Source organism: Cricetulus griseus, chromosome 5 (genome assembly GCF_003668045.3).
Source record: "Cricetulus griseus strain 17A/GY chromosome 5, alternate assembly CriGri-PICRH-1.0, whole genome shotgun sequence".
Lineage (NCBI taxonomy): Eukaryota > Metazoa > Chordata > Mammalia > Rodentia > Cricetidae > Cricetulus > Cricetulus griseus.
Window position 1 is genome coordinate 168,784,564 of NC_048598.1, and position 15,300 is coordinate 168,799,863.

General features: G+C 43.3%; 1 protein-coding gene across 5 annotated transcripts in view; it reads left to right on the top strand.

The window, feature by feature from the left end:
* The window catches only part of Lamb1 (laminin subunit beta 1), a 68,463-nt gene that overhangs the window by 22,504 nt on the left and 30,659 nt on the right, over positions 1-15,300 (top strand). For all 5 annotated transcript variants that reach the window (XM_027416975.2, XM_027416974.1, XM_027416978.2 and 2 more), the window contains 6 exons: positions 1,439-1,518; positions 11,260-11,395; positions 12,458-12,616; positions 13,521-13,648; positions 13,820-13,943; positions 14,800-15,004. In XM_027416975.2, the coding sequence (XP_027272776.1) occupies positions 1,439-1,518; positions 11,260-11,395; positions 12,458-12,616; positions 13,521-13,648; positions 13,820-13,943; positions 14,800-15,004 (832 nt within the window). The remainder of the gene's footprint in view (positions 1-1,438; positions 1,519-11,259; positions 11,396-12,457; positions 12,617-13,520; positions 13,649-13,819; positions 13,944-14,799; positions 15,005-15,300) is intronic.

Consider the following 15,300-nt stretch of genomic DNA (forward strand, 5'->3'; position numbering starts at 1 on the left):
CAGTCCTCCCAACCCCGCCACCCAGGTCCTTGTATGGTATGTATGTACCATCATACCTCATAAATAAGGTATCCTTTTCCCATCATGGATTTTACCATTATCCTTACAAGGTAATGCTAAGAGACCGAGGGAGAAAAGCCAAAATGAGAATTCCTAGGGAGTTAGTTGACAAACCACAATAAATACCACTTACGAAGACAAGTGAACAGTTTTTAAAAATGGCAGTACTAACTGCTAGTAAGTACATGAGCTAAGACTCGCTAGCTGCTAACAGAAATGCCAGTTGACTCATACTGTGAAAAATGTTTCAGCAAGATGTCTTAGGAGCTAGTAAAAATATACATATTCCTAACCTAGTAACCTCTCTTCTGAGGCTCCCAGTGAGATCCTCAGAGAACTGGACACGAATCATTGCATCCTTACTAATTATGTCACAAGACTTGAAGTGAGCAGTGGGAACCTAGTTACAGAAATTTGGGGATTTCCATACAGAGTGATATCAGTTCCTGTGGAAAATGACACTAATGCAAGGAAATGTTTACATTGTTTTACTAACAAACAAAACAGAGACCAAAAGATGTGACTAATACTTCATGCAGGAAAAAAAATCATCAAGAATGACAAAATTTGCAACAAGTACATCCAAAAAAAAAAAAAAAAAAAAAAAACAGTTCAGTGGAATAATTTCTTTTGGGGAGCAGGGGCTTGCCACTGAACCTCAATTATAGCCCCGAATGGAAGACACATTAGGGTAGTTAACAAAACTGTCTTATAGCTTCTGTGATATTTTCATGTTGCTTTTATTCATTTTTGCTTAGGGGATCCACATGCCACATACATACATGTATTTGTGGCCACTAAGTGTGTATGCACAATCCTGAGAGATGCTTAACATCTAGAGGTCTAGTTTAAATTAGTGAGTCTGTGAGCATCTAGAAGTCTAGTTTAAATTAGTGAGTCTGTGATCAGATGAACCTCTGCTCATTTTTGAAATGCAAGGATCTCCTCTGTATCAAGAGCATCCCAAGGCCTCATAGTTGCCTTTCTTTTTATTGGAGAATAAGCTCTCCTCGATTTCTGCTCAAACACAAATCCTAAAGCTTTCCTTGTGGGGTTTGACAGACTGAATTGAGGGAAATGTGAAGGCATGCCAAATGCTTGCCATAATTGTTCTTACTGCCAGAGCCATGTAAATGAAGAAACTGCTTGCTCAGAGCGGGATAGCACTTTCCCTCAAATGACTCAAAGATGAGCTGGGTTGTTTGTTTGTTTGTTTGTTTTTGGTTTTTTTGTTTTAAGAATATTCCTACCCTATATCTGTATTCATGGTTGAAAGAAATGCTTGGAATAACAGAAGCAGGCTGGAGCTTGTTCTTTGCTGAGTCTCTTGTACATTCAAAGGAACCCATCTTTACATGTTTAATCTTTTGTTCTGTAGCCACAGCACTGGGGCTTAAGCAATGATTTGGATGGATGTCGACCTTGTGACTGTGACCTTGGAGGAGCCTTAAACAATAGGTAAGTGGAATCTCATATGTATTCTGACGCAGGCACCAAGGAAACACATGACTTGTGGAAATATGAAGTTTTGTTGTCTCTTAAGAAAGTCTGTAAAGTATATTCATCTTAGGTTTGAGTACCAGCTAATCATTTGTACTATGGTCTCAGTGAGCTCAAGGGTTGTTATGCCAGGAGTTAATGTTAAAATCATGTATGTTGGCCTAGGGGTGGCTTTGTGTTTGCAGAGGACCCATATTTAGGTACCAGCACCCATGTCACTCACTCATCGCTGTATGTAATTCAAGCTCCAGCCTCCAGCGCCCTCTTTAGGCCTCCACAGGCACCTGCATTCATGTGCACATACACACACAGATATAACACACATGTACATAATTTAAAAAATAAAAATAAAAAGGATAATTTTTTTGAAGCTAGGAAATTTATGCTTTGGTTTATTTATTTTTTTAAATAATGCTGTTACTCGGTTTTGTACTTTTATTTCTCCATATGTTTTAAATTATGGAAGCCATGTAAAGAGTTCAGACAGTTCAAAGAACTATGAACTGAAATGCAAAGGCATTTGTTTTCCTGTTCTCTCTTCCAAGTTTCTCCTGGGTAATGCTAAAAAGTGCCACTATTAGAAGCTTCTTGTTGCTCCCTAAAGATTAATACAGGCAGTTATGAGTTAAATATGCCTGTTGAAAGTCAATGTTATTTTCTTCTCTCTCTCCCCCCTCCCTGTTTTATTTTTTGTTTTTCAAGACACTTTTCTCTGTGAAACAGTCTTGACTGCCCTGGAACTCACTCTGTAAATCAGGATGACCTCAAACTCACAGAGATCTGCCTGCCTCTGCCTTCTAAATGCTGGGATTAAAGGCTTCCATTACCACCACCCAGCTTCTTCTCTTGTTTGAAAATGATGTTAGGCTTTACCTGTTTGGGTTTTTTTTTCCTTTTTCTTTCCATGTATATATTGTGTGCACACATGTGCACATGTGTATAACAGCCTGTGGTTTGACAGTGGGAGTTTTCTTTGAGTGCTCTCCTTCCTCATTCTTTTGAGGCATAATCTCTCAGTCAAGTCCAAAGCTTAACTACATGGCTAGTCTCCTTCGCCAGCTTGCTCGAAATCCCCAGTCTCCAACTTATGAGGCTAGGATTTCAGGTGGGCTCCAAGCACTTAAATGGGTTCTGGGAACCCAAATCCTGGTCCTCTTGCATTCTACTGAGCCTGTTCCCCAGGTCCTATTTGTTTATATTTTAATAGACAACTTCAAAGAGAAAACCAGCCCATGATTTCCCAATTGCCTTTATTTTCATTTGTGTCCACAAATGTACACACCACAGCACACATGTGGAGGTGGGAAGACAACTTGAGGGAATTGATTCTCTCATTCTGGTGTGTTAGTCAGGTCATCAGGCCTGATAGCAAGCACCTTAACCCACTAAATCATCTAGTCAGCCCTAAACATGTTATCCTGAAACTGGCAAATTTTCCACTTGTAGAACTTTTGTCTTACACTGATTCACATCTTTATTCTCGATAGCTTTTGTATCTATCAGGTGAAAATATGTGATCAGTTTGGTTATTTTTGTCTTCCTTTTTAAATGTGTTGCACTGAAGCTCTTTAAAGACATGTCTTGATGAATGTTGGCATCTCTAGAGACCAGGTTATTAGTGATCAAACTGCTAAGCCAAAGAACGTACATATTTTCATTTTCAGAGACTGCCATATTATTTTCCTCAGATTAAACCAGCTAGTTCCCTTTTGTCTGTCACAGAAGCACTGGCTCCCTTGGCCCTGGCCTCAGCTGGTAGCAGCAATTTCTTTCTCACTAATTTTTGTTGGTTTTTGTTTTGTGTTGTTTTGTTTATTCAGAGACAGAGTTTCTCTGTGTGGCCTTGGCTGTACTCATTTAATGAATAGAAAATAGATTCTCATTTGGTTGGGAGAATCTTTTCATTTTTTTTTTCTTTGTAACTTTTAATCTATTCATAAAGTTTACATACCTTTTTTAGTTACTGAAATATGCTAGTTTCTTTGAATTGATAAAACGTGAATCTCTACAGAAACGTGTAATATGTGTTTATCAGTTGTTGTTCTTGTGGGAGTTGAGTTAACCACAGTTGAGTCTGAAAAGAACTTTAGTCTCTATCACTGGATCAAACTCAGAACATCTGGCAGGGAGAATATAAGTGACTGCAGGGACAGATGTTTCCTTGTCTCCTCAATCTTCCCTCAGAGAACATGCTGAATTCATTGAGCAAGCTTTGTGTCCTCAAGACTTGACTCTCTGACAACTAATTTCCCAGCTGTGCAGTGCTAGGAGGGCCTGAGATGTGAGGTCTCCAGAATGTGTTCTCTTTGGCCCCTTCATTTGAGTTCACTGTGTTCCAGAGTATGCGCAGATGCAATACAGCCTGTGGCCTCTACCTCCTGACAGGAGGCAGCTGGGAGGGTCCCATAGATTTGGGGAGAAAGGCTCTGGTCTGCCACAGGACACAGTCCTGATTCCTCCATTCACGGCTGTACCACCCCCGCCAAGTCCTTTCTGAGCAGATAAAAGTGGCCTTCATAATTCAGGAATGTCTGGTGTTCCTTTATTCTACATGGTCTCCATTCACTTCCTTTTCTTGAGTGCATACATATTTCCAGTCTTGGTCTCCACTCTAGCCTGTCTTCTAATCTCTCCTGCAAAAAAATTCAAACTTCAGAATATGTTAATCCAGAGAATCTGTGAAACAAAAGGTTTTAGTGAGAATTTTAAAGGGAGTTGTCCCCCAGTCTAGCATGACTGATGAGATACAGTTCCAGTGAGAGGAAGGAGTCCTATGGTGGTCATGTTCAGGGTTTCCTCCAAGCAGAGTTTCTCAAAGAGTTACCTAGGCTTCTCCCAAAATCTACCATTGCAACTAGGAGAACCTGGCACATCCAAGGCACTCTGGGAACACTTGCTGGATGAATTGATCTGTGGCACAAATGATATATTTTTTACATCCCTTCAAAAAACTATTTTTACATTCTGTGTGTGTGTGTGTGTGTGTGTGTGTGTGTGTGTGTGTGTGTGTGTGCGCGCGTGTGTGTAAGAGGACAGTCCTCAGTAAGTTGGTTCTCTCCCTCCACAATAGATGTTCCAGAAATCCGTCTCTGGGTTTCCCAGGCTTGGCACCAGACACCCCTACCCATTCCAGCAGCCCCTTCCCCTTTCCTGTAGACAGTTGATTAAGAGAATGTGAGGAAGCCGGGCGTTGGTGGCGTACACATTTAATCCCAGCACTCGAGAGGCAGAGGTGAGTGCCAGGATAGGCTCCAAAGCTATACAGAGAAACCCTGTCTATAAAAACCAAAAAAAAAAGAATGTGAGGAGCAAAAAGCTTTCAAGATGTAGTAACTACACATATGCTTCCTAGGTGAAGCAGTCTCTAAATAATGATATCAAAACCCTTTGGTTACTTTAGCTAAGGACAGAATCAGTACAAAAGTATTTAAAGTGAAAAACACTTCAAAACATTTTGTAGAGCTAGCCAAATGGAATTTGAGTTGTACAGTAAAAACTTTTTCATCCACATCTAGTATGTTGACAACTAATCTGAGTTTTTAAATATTTAAAGAACTTAGACCTAATTGGTTTTTTTTTCCATTTTTTTATTTGAATTAGAAACAAGATTGTTTTACATGTCAATCCCTGTTCCCTCCCTTCCCTCCTCCCCTACCATTCCCCCAACTAAAACTCTACCTATCACATAACAGACCTATTGTTTTAAGTAATAGAACTAAGCCAAGATAATGAATTTTTGTCCAGATTGCTTGCTTTAATGAATAAATAAGAATTATTGGAAGTGGGTACCATTAACAGTAGTTTAAATCAACATTTTTGCAGCATCCTTCCAGATGTTTTCAGTTAAATGTCAGCCCTGGGCATCTGGCCTGCAGCCCACCATGTCTTGGCAAGCACTCTAAGCTGTATCCCCAGTCTTCCCTCTTAGCAGTGCATTAGAAGGTGCATACTACTTTCTCAGAAGTTCCCAACACTCCTCAGATGTGAAGTCTCGAGAATGTGTTCTTTTTGGTCTCTTCATTTGGATTTGTTCTGTTCCAGAGTATACTGGGTTGCAATGCAGCCTGTGGCCTCTACCTCCAGAGAACTCTGTTCTTAGACACCCTTGAGGGGAGACAGCTGGAATGGTCCCATAATGCAGGGAGGCTTTGGTCTGCCACATACTGTGGCAGTCCTGATTCCTCCATTCAGAGCTGTCACCACCCTCACCAAGTTTTCCCTGAACAGATGGAAGTGGGTTTTTTCTTAGGGTGCTACTTTCTCTGAAGTTCCCAGCACTCTCCCAATTTTCTTTCAGCATTTGTTTACTCTGTTTTCTGTTTCCCTTGGCACCAGCTCCATCCCTAGGCTCTGAAATTTACCCACTGTGAAGCCAGAGCACAGGTCACATGACACTTTCATCAGCTCTCTGAATAGCTATGCTTTATCTAGCCTCCTTTTAGTTGCTACAAGGGATGTACATTAAGGGTTTCTGGAACATCATTTCTTCCTGTAGGAAGTGTAGTTGGGGTGGTAGTGACACTACCCAGAAGGAATGGGTGGTGCTTGTCTTCGAGGTAAACCTGCTCTAATTTGGAATCAATTGTGAACAAGACAGCCGTGTTGAGTACTGCAGTTGGCCCTTATGAATGATGGTTTTTATATTTTAGAAATTTTCCTTGTTAATAGAGAAAAGTTGAACTTCACTTTTCCTGTTCGTTCATGTGTAACTAAAAGTAATTATGTTCCATCAGAACTTTGTATTTGTGAGAATTCTGTGCTAAGTAATCTTAACCTTGACCTATTGGGAAAATCTGGAGCTTGTATTGGTTTTTTTATTGCTGCCAGGCAAATCACCACACTTTAGTGGCTGAAAACAATATAAACTTAATATCTTGCAGTTTTGTAGGGCAGCTGTCTCTTTGGATTACAGACAGATGTTGGTATAGGATCCTCTGCTTTTGATGGACAACAGGGGAGCATGTTTTCTGCTGTAGGGGGATCCTGTTTTCTGCTGGCTGTTACCTAAAGGCTGTTCGAAGCTTCTAGAGAGAGCATTCCTTGCTCTCACAACTCCCTTTCTCTTTACTCAAAGCCATGGCTTTGACAGCATGGCTTTCTAACCCACTTCTCTGCTTACCTTTCCCACTTTTGAGAGCTCCTGGGACTAGATTGAGTCCACCCAGATAATCCAGGATCATCTCACCCATTTTGGGGTCCTGCCCTTCATCTCATCTTCAAAATGCTGTCTGCCATGTGCAGTCATAGACCAGCAGGTCCCAGAGAGGATAAATGTCTTTCGATGGCAAGCCTCTGCTGCTCAGAGCCTTTATTCTGTGTTGTGCTATCTTTCTGTTACTGATTAAACTAACTCTGTATTCAGGTTGCAGGAAAACTTGTAGTGAGAGTGTGAAAATTTGTATAGTATTTCGTTTGAATTTAGACCAGTAAAGAACAGTTACATGCCATTCTTTTGTTGGGGAAGAGCTTGGATTTGAGAATGATTTTTGAAAGCAGAGTAAGGTTGAATGGTCTCGTAATTGTTGGGGGAGGACCTTCTAGCTGGGAGGAAAAAGGGTAGAGGTTAAGGGGGGGGGTCAGGTTCTCCCACTGCTTTGCTTTCATCATTCCCGTTCTTTCTCTGCACTCTGCATATCAGAATCCAGAATCGTCCTCCTCAAGTGTTAGGACTACATCGTCCAGGAAGTCTCCCTTAATTTTCTCCATCAGGTGAATTACAGCTTCCTGTGTACACCCAGAGTGCTTTGCCTCTGGCTATACTTGGTCCTGGTTAATTGCTTTGTTACTTATCTTCCCAGTAAGATTCTAAGTTTCCCATCCCGTATTATTTATCCATAAATAATTAAGGGTTGCTTCAGAAGCAAATTGGACTGAAGTATGAGGGCACTGATGCCAGCACACAGTGTCCAGGGACAATATTTGTTCGGCAAATATTTGCTGAAGAGTACGAGGAGTGTGGCTCATCTGAAAGCACGGGGTTATACCAGGAAGACAAGCTACTATTTTCAGGAGATGAACTGTGGAGCTGCAGGAAGCCAAACAGAGGCAACATTACCTGATGCGACAAGGTGCAGAGAAATGCTTGTTTCTCTACAAGAAACACCTGTGGAAGTAGGGCTCCGGGCTAGTGGACAGGGTAGTGATGGTGAACACAGGAGAGGATGGTTTAGGAAAGTGCATGAGATAGTGGCATCATGGCCTGAGGCAATGACGGTGGCAGGGGAAGGAGGATGCTGAGTGGAGAAATATACTGAAATAAGACTCCGATGTTCGTATTGAGGAAGAATAAGAGAAAGGATTTAAAATCTGTGCGTTTAAGAAGAGAGAATGAGAAGGTGGTGTGGATGATGCTGAGTATTTCAGGACAAAAGAAATCAAGAGTGCAGCTGGACGTGCTTCATCCATGGTTGGAGTTATGGAGTGAGCGCAACAGTTGCCTGCTGGGACTGTAAGGGTGAAGAACATCTGTGGGGAACTGTTTGAAATGGTTGTATTATTTTGGTGTTTTGTTCTCTAGTTCTTTTTGAGGGGCCTGCCACCCTGCTTCCAAGTAAATCACACACAGAGTCTTATTATTACTTATTAATGCCCAGCTTGTTGCTAGCCAGCTTTCCTTAACTTTAATTAACCATCTACCTTTTCCCTCTGGGCTTTTATCTTTCTTGTGTAGATCTTACTTTTCTTCTTACTCCATGGGTGGCTGGGTGGCTGGGTGGCTGGGTGGCTGGGTGGCTGGGTGGTTGGGTGGCTGGGTGGCTGGGTGGCTGGCCCCTGACGTCTTCCTCCTCTTGTTCTCTTGCTGCTCTCCTTCCTTGGTTCTCCTTCTATTTAGCCTGCCAGTCCCGCCTATTCTTGCTCCTGCCTTGCTATTGGCCAGTCATCTCTTTATTAGGACCACCAGGTGTTTTAGACAGGCAGAGTAACACAGCTTCACAGAGTTAAACAAATGCAGCATAAACAAAAGTCATACACCTGAAAATAATATTCTACCACAGGGAACTGGTACAGGCACAGGGAAACTCACAAAAACATTAGTGTGGAATTGAAGCTCTGCTTAACAGTGACAGTGATTCCAGTCTGTCACTAGACTTGTGGTCACAGAGCTGTCAGAAATAAGGTCCTTCTAGATCCTTGCATGCAATCATATCTTCCGGAGATTGTTGTTTATTTAGAATTGTGCTGCCTAGGAAAGGAGAGTTTGCCAGCATCTCCATCCTCATCGCCATGGGTTGTTTATGATAGAAAAAGGTGACTTATTTGATGGTTGATTTGGTTCCTCAGTAAGCATCTGCTGTAGGGAAACTGGGTCCATATGATGCAATTAATATCTGATGGCTAAATTTCTAAAAATGACCGTTGTTGGTGGCCTGGGCCAAGAGTGCTAGGTCCTAATTAGAATAGGCTTTCCTTTCCTGGCACTGGTTCTTTGGGATAATGACTTGCTCAGCTAGTAAGAATGTCACGTGACAGCAAGCCTTGGCCTGTTCCATCTGCTGGAGTTGCAACTTGCCTGGAGCCCCATTTCCCCTAAACTTTGGGAGTGGGCTTAGGTCCTGGGGGTAAACTGTATCTTGACTTTCAGTGGAGTGAAAATGGATGGCTGAAGGCAGGTGTGGTGATTCAGTCTAAAATCCTGGAAATCAAGCTGAGGTAGGAGCATAGCAACTTCCAGGCCAGCATGAGCTATTTACAGAGATCCCCCACTTAAGAAAAATAAAGCCAACAAAGGATGCATGTACTTGAGTTTTACCTGACTCATGGTAGCATGGGAAGAAACAAAGAAATACAGCAGAGGGAAAAATAAATAAATTGTGGTCTATACAGGTGTATTTATTATCTAAAGTAATAATATATAGTGAGAATTTATCTACATTAAATCTTGTTTTCTAACTTTTGTTCATTCTTTTGTTCATCTGTTGTTTACTGAATATACTCCCTGTGCAGAACCTTGGGTGGATGTGGGCAGTTGAGGTGTGAAGACCCAGACCTAGCCATCAGGTTTGCAGTCCAGCTGATGGATAGAGAGCCGCTAATGATGATGATAAAGGAAAAAGCAAAGGTTTTATACACAAGTAAGGAAGAATCACACTCTTAAAGAGCGTCAGTTGTCAGTGATGGAAGTAGGAAACTAAGGAAGCCTTAGGAGGTAGTCTAGGCTCTGAAAAGCAGATTTGAAGGCTCACTTGGGGCCTCCGCTGTAAGGAGGTGGCAAACTTTGTTGTAAACTGTATGTATACAGAAGTAAGGCGGTGGCATGAAAGAGGAAGTCTGAATTATGGGATAGGGGCTCGTGGTCAGGATCTGCCACAACAGGGAAGAGAGAGAGAGAGAGAGATCTTCCTAGGCTGATGGTACAGCCTGAGCCAAGGGAGAAGTCACAGTCACTAGTGCCTTTGAGAAGTTCCAAATAGTGCAGTGTGCTGCTTGGTGAGGTCTGGAAAGACATCAGGCTGACAAGGCCAGACTAGAAGGTGTAATACACCTGCCCATTGTGCCGGGAAATCACATGGTTGATGCCTTCTAGAAAGGTCCTGAGGGGCAGCTGTGTGGAAGAATTGTGTTAGGTTCTATATTTGACAAGAATTCTGTCTTAGTTAGGGTTTCTGTTGCTGTGAAGAGACCATGACCATGGCAACTCTTACAGAGAAAGCATTTAATTGAAGTGGCTTGCTTACAGTTTAGAGGTTCGGTCCATTATCATCACGACAGGACATGGCAGCATTCCGGCAGACATGATGCTGGAGAGGTATCGACAAGTATGCAGGCAGCATGAAGTAAACTTGTCTCTCTGGGCATGGCTTGAGCATATGTGAGCCCTCAAAGCCCACCTCCACAATGACACACTTCCTCCAACAAGACACTATTCCTCCTATTAGTGCCACTGCCTTGAGGGCCATTTTCTTTCAAACCATCATAGATAACAATTAGAAAACTGTCACCTTTGCTGGCTGTGAGAGAACAACAAAGCACAGCATAGCCACTGGGAGGGGAAGGGCACACTTTGACTCAGTGTGGATAGGATGCCATCAGCCCAGGGGCGACCAAGGAAGGGAGGGAGTGACGCATCTTTGGATCAGTTGTTCTGAGGAAACTCTGGGACAGCTGAGTTAAAGATATCCTTCAGAGAGTTGGGTATTTGGGTCTGAGGTCAAAAAAAGGAGTTGTAATTAGAAGAAAAGCAAAAGAGGGGTTGGAGAGATGACTCAGTGGTTAAGAGCACTTCTAGAGAAACTGGGTTCAAGTCCCAGCACCCACATGGTTGCTCACAGCTATGTATAACTACAGTCCCAGGGAATCCAGTGCTCTCTGTTGGCCTCTTCAAGCACCAGGCATGCATGTAGTATGTATATACACATAGGCAAAACACCCATATGCATAAAATAAAGTGAAGGGGGCAAGAAAAGCAAATAGTGTTAAGATTCCAAAGCAAGAAAATGTGTGATGTCTGCAGAAAGTCTCAATGTGGTGTTGAAGGAGCATTGGGAAAGAGAGGGAAAGACCAGGCCGTGAACATTCAGGGTCATGTGTTTAGATAAGGCTGGGATTCGTTTACAGGTATTATTTCTTCCCGTGTACTTTATTTTTTGATTGAAATAAAAAAATGTTGCCCAATGATAAGTTTAATATAAAAACAGAAGGACTTGTAATGGGTTAGTCTGTGTCTTCAGTAAGCTCTGATGAGCCATGCTTCCTCCTCAGCTGTTCCGAGGATTCTGGCCAGTGCTCCTGCCTGCCTCACATGATTGGCCGGCAGTGCAATGAGGTGGAATCTGGTTACTACTTCACCACCCTGGACCACTACATCTACGAAGCCGAGGATGCCAATCTGGGACCTGTAAGTCGGGGAGCTTCTGCGAGCTTGGTAGAGCAACACTTGGTGGTGTCTGTTTTGGTATACACACGCCTCATCAGGGTGTCATTTAAGAAATATTTTTGTAGATCTTTTCAGCACAGAATAAGGGTGGGGACATGCTGTCATATTTAAAGGTAAGTCGATATGGAATTCACAAGTAGACTTTAGAGAGTTCTCCAATAAGGCTTTTGGTTGGTGTGTCTACAAGAATAAGTATTTTCCACTCTTCTCATTTGTGCTTCAAAGTTATTGTAGGTCTTATATCATGTAGGTTCAGACAAATTTCACTTCCCATCCCAAACCTTTCTGTTATAAAATGTGTGTCTGGCACTTAAGCGTAACTGGCTGGCACAGCTGGAGCCAGGGTATCTTTCCCCACATGACCTGCTGCTTTGAGCATCCTCAAAGCATGGCTTCCAGAGTATCATTCCCTGATACTCTGCCGATCACAATTCCCTGGGCCAGCATAGTTCACAGGGAATGAAACATTGGGTGTGCTTCTTAGCTGGCAAAACTTCTCACAGACACTAAGAAGGACTCGGTGGTGGCCATCTTTGGAGATGACCAGTCACAGATTCTGTGTAATAACTGTGAGCAGTCCACCAGAGAGGACGCATCGTTAAGGAGGCCTCAGCAGTATATCGAACTCCTACAGTGGAGGAGAGAGAAGGAACCGCACTGGATCTAAGCTTGCCATGCAGGCTTGAGGAGGACTCAGCACTCCTAGACATGCTCAGAAGCTGCCATGTTCCTCCCTTTGTTTACCCACTGGTTATGTCGAGTAAGGGATATTCCAGACTTTTGACTTCCTTCTCCAATGTACCAAGACAACTCCAGCCACAAAAGTAAAAGCATCCAGATACCTGTTTATGTGAGAGGGGGAAAAAAACAAAGACACAAACCTAAAATCAATTTACTATCCAGGGAATTTGTAGCTAGGAGACAGAAGATAGCAACAATTTTGAGTCATTGAACTTCTTTGTCTGTGAGGTATAGGTGAATTTCATTTCATACAAAGAATAACTAGTGCTTCCTTGTCTCCAGGGAGTCATTGTGGTGGAAAGACAGTACATCCAGGACCGGATTCCTTCTTGGACAGGACCTGGCTTCGTCCGAGTGCCTGAGGGGGCTTATCTGGAGTTTTTCATTGACAACATACCATATTCCATGGAGTATGACATCCTGATTCGCTACGAGCCACAGGTGAAGAAAGTCATCAATATACATTGTGTGGGGGATCTAAGGAGCTGTTACTAGAAAAACATTAGTCCTGATAAGTGCTAGAACATTCTCTGAAGATGAGTTTGCATTGAAATAAATACCAGCCACTGGTTTTCCTAATCTCCATGTGTTTTTTTTTAAATACAGATTATCATTCAGCAGTCTCTTGTTAGGCCTGGCTAAGTTAAGGAGGTGATGTTGGTGTATCAAAACTATCCTCCCCCTGAGGCCTGGCTGCCCAGTGGCTGTTCCCCCTAGTGCAATAAAAGGCCAGAGGTGACATTGTAACAGAGATGAAGATGGCACCTGAAGATGGGAGACTTGTGTACAGGGTCAGTGAGCTAGGGCTTCTAGAATATTTCCTACAGACCCAGCTCTAGGCCTTCCAGCATGAGTGGGAACTGTTAACTAGTGTTTTTTGTTAAAGATGGGATCTTAGCTGAAGCTAACCTTGAGCTTGAAGTCCTGCCTCAGTCTCTTCAGTGCTCAGATTGCAGATGTGAGCCAACACATACAGCACACAAGTAGAGTTTTGATAAACTGATCCAAAGGAAAGAAAGGAGAAGAGGTGAAGAGGGGCTTTTTGAGAGTCACTCCCAATGCTAGACGAAGGATCTGGTCAGAAGTATATGTGGGGAAAGTACCAGGATGAGAAAAGGCTTCGGAACTGTGTATTGAGCAAGAGCTTGTGTATACATGAGTATCTTGAGAGTAGACAGCAAAGGCACGTAGGAAGGAAACCAGTGTTGGGGATAGTAGCAGAGGAAGCATTAGGGACAGGAAAGCAACTGTGTGGTTTCTGCTGAAGCTTAGTCACTGTAGAGAGGTCTTCCAAACTGGACTGGCTAACACAAAAGTTCCTTTCATTCTTTGTTTCCTGCTCTAGCTACCGGACCACTGGGAGAAAGCTGTCATCACCATACAGCGACCCGGAAAGATTCCAACCAGCAGCCGTTGTGGCAACACTGTTCCTGATGATGACAACCAGGTGGTGTCTTTGTCACCAGGGTCAAGGTCAGTGTGACAGTGGGGTCTTATAGTCTGGGTCACCATTTCAGAGTGAGGCACTGGCTGTAGAAAGTCTTCTGTTGGAATGATCACCATAACCCTTTGCTTTTCTCCCTGTTGTTGTTATTGGAAGCTTAAAAGTTGCCTGTCTGTTACTGCTCTCTTGTCTTGGGGCAGATATATCGTCCTCCCTCGCCCAGTGTGCTTTGAGAAGGGAATGAACTACACAGTGAGATTGGAGCTGCCCCAGTACACAGCATCTGGCAGTGATGTGGAGAACCCCTACACGCTCATTGACTCAGTGAGTGCCAACTTCCTGTCCTACAAGAGAGCCTAGTAGGAAGTGCCCAGCTGCCACCCAAGTACTGTGTGGAGGGACAGCTCTGGGCACTAAGACAGAATGGCCGTCATTGCTTCCAGAGTCTCCTTGTTTATAGCTGTAGGGTAAAAGGTCTGAGCCCACTTCTGGATGAAAAAAAATCTCTGTTCAAAACCCACCAATCCCTGAGCACAAAATCCCACCAATCTCTAGGCTTGCTTCAAGCTTAGGACTTGAAATCTCACCAATCTCCACCTAGGAAATCTCTACCTTGGAAAATTCCTCCCCACAAAACCCTATGTAAGCCTGTCTCCTGCCCAGTTCCATGCTGCTTCTCCCCAAAGCAGAGGTGACCACTTTGTGTCTTTCCCAATAAATCCTGTGTAAGGTTTGCTGGGTGGTGTGACTCTGTGATAGTTACTGCCTTCAGATTGCTAGGATACCTTTCCCTTCAGAGCGGTAACACTTGCAATGGGGAGCCCTTCCCTTGCCTAAGCAGAGCTGTAACCCTTCCATCAAAGAAACCTTTCTTCAGAGCTGTGACAAACACTTACAATAGCACTTCACTTTTCTGGGAAGAATGTGTTCAAACCATTTCCCCACAAATCTGTGAACTGTTTCAGCAATAGTTCTTCAAAGCCTACCTAGCAGTATAAAGTTTACCTCAACATTTTCTGGCCAGAATATTTACAGCTGGGAAGGTCTCCGCTTTGTGTCGTGAATGTCATGTGTTTCTGATCCCACAGTAGAAGGCTGTAGGTTTTGGCATGCTTGCTTGCTGTGGTTGATAATGTGAGCTCCTCCACGAGGTCATCGAGTCACTCTTATTACCCTATAGCTTGTTCTCATGCCCTACTGTAAATCCCTGGGCATCTTCACTGCTGGAGGCTCCGGAGATGGGGAGGTCACCAACAGTGCCTGGGAAACCTTCCAGAGGTACCGGTGTCTGGAGAACAGCCGGAGTGTAGTAAAAACGCCAATGACAGATGTCTGCAGAAACATCATCTTCAGCATCTCTGCCATGATTCACCAGACAGGCCTCGGTAGGTAGCACTTGAACAGCTGTGGAGGCTGCAGGGCACTTTTGTCACTAGGAGGTACAGAGGGGTCCACACCTGTGCTTCCTTGTAATACAGCATGAAGGAAGCAATGTCTTATCTAAGCCTGACTTTGATTTTATTTTACAAATGTTTTAGTTGGCCTGATGTGATAGTAGACCACTTTTAATCCTAGTACTCAAGAGGCAAAGGCAGGCAGATACCTGTGAATTTGAGGCCAGCCTGGTCTACATACCAAGTTTCAGGCCAGGGCTCTATAGTGGAACCTTGTTTCAGAAAAA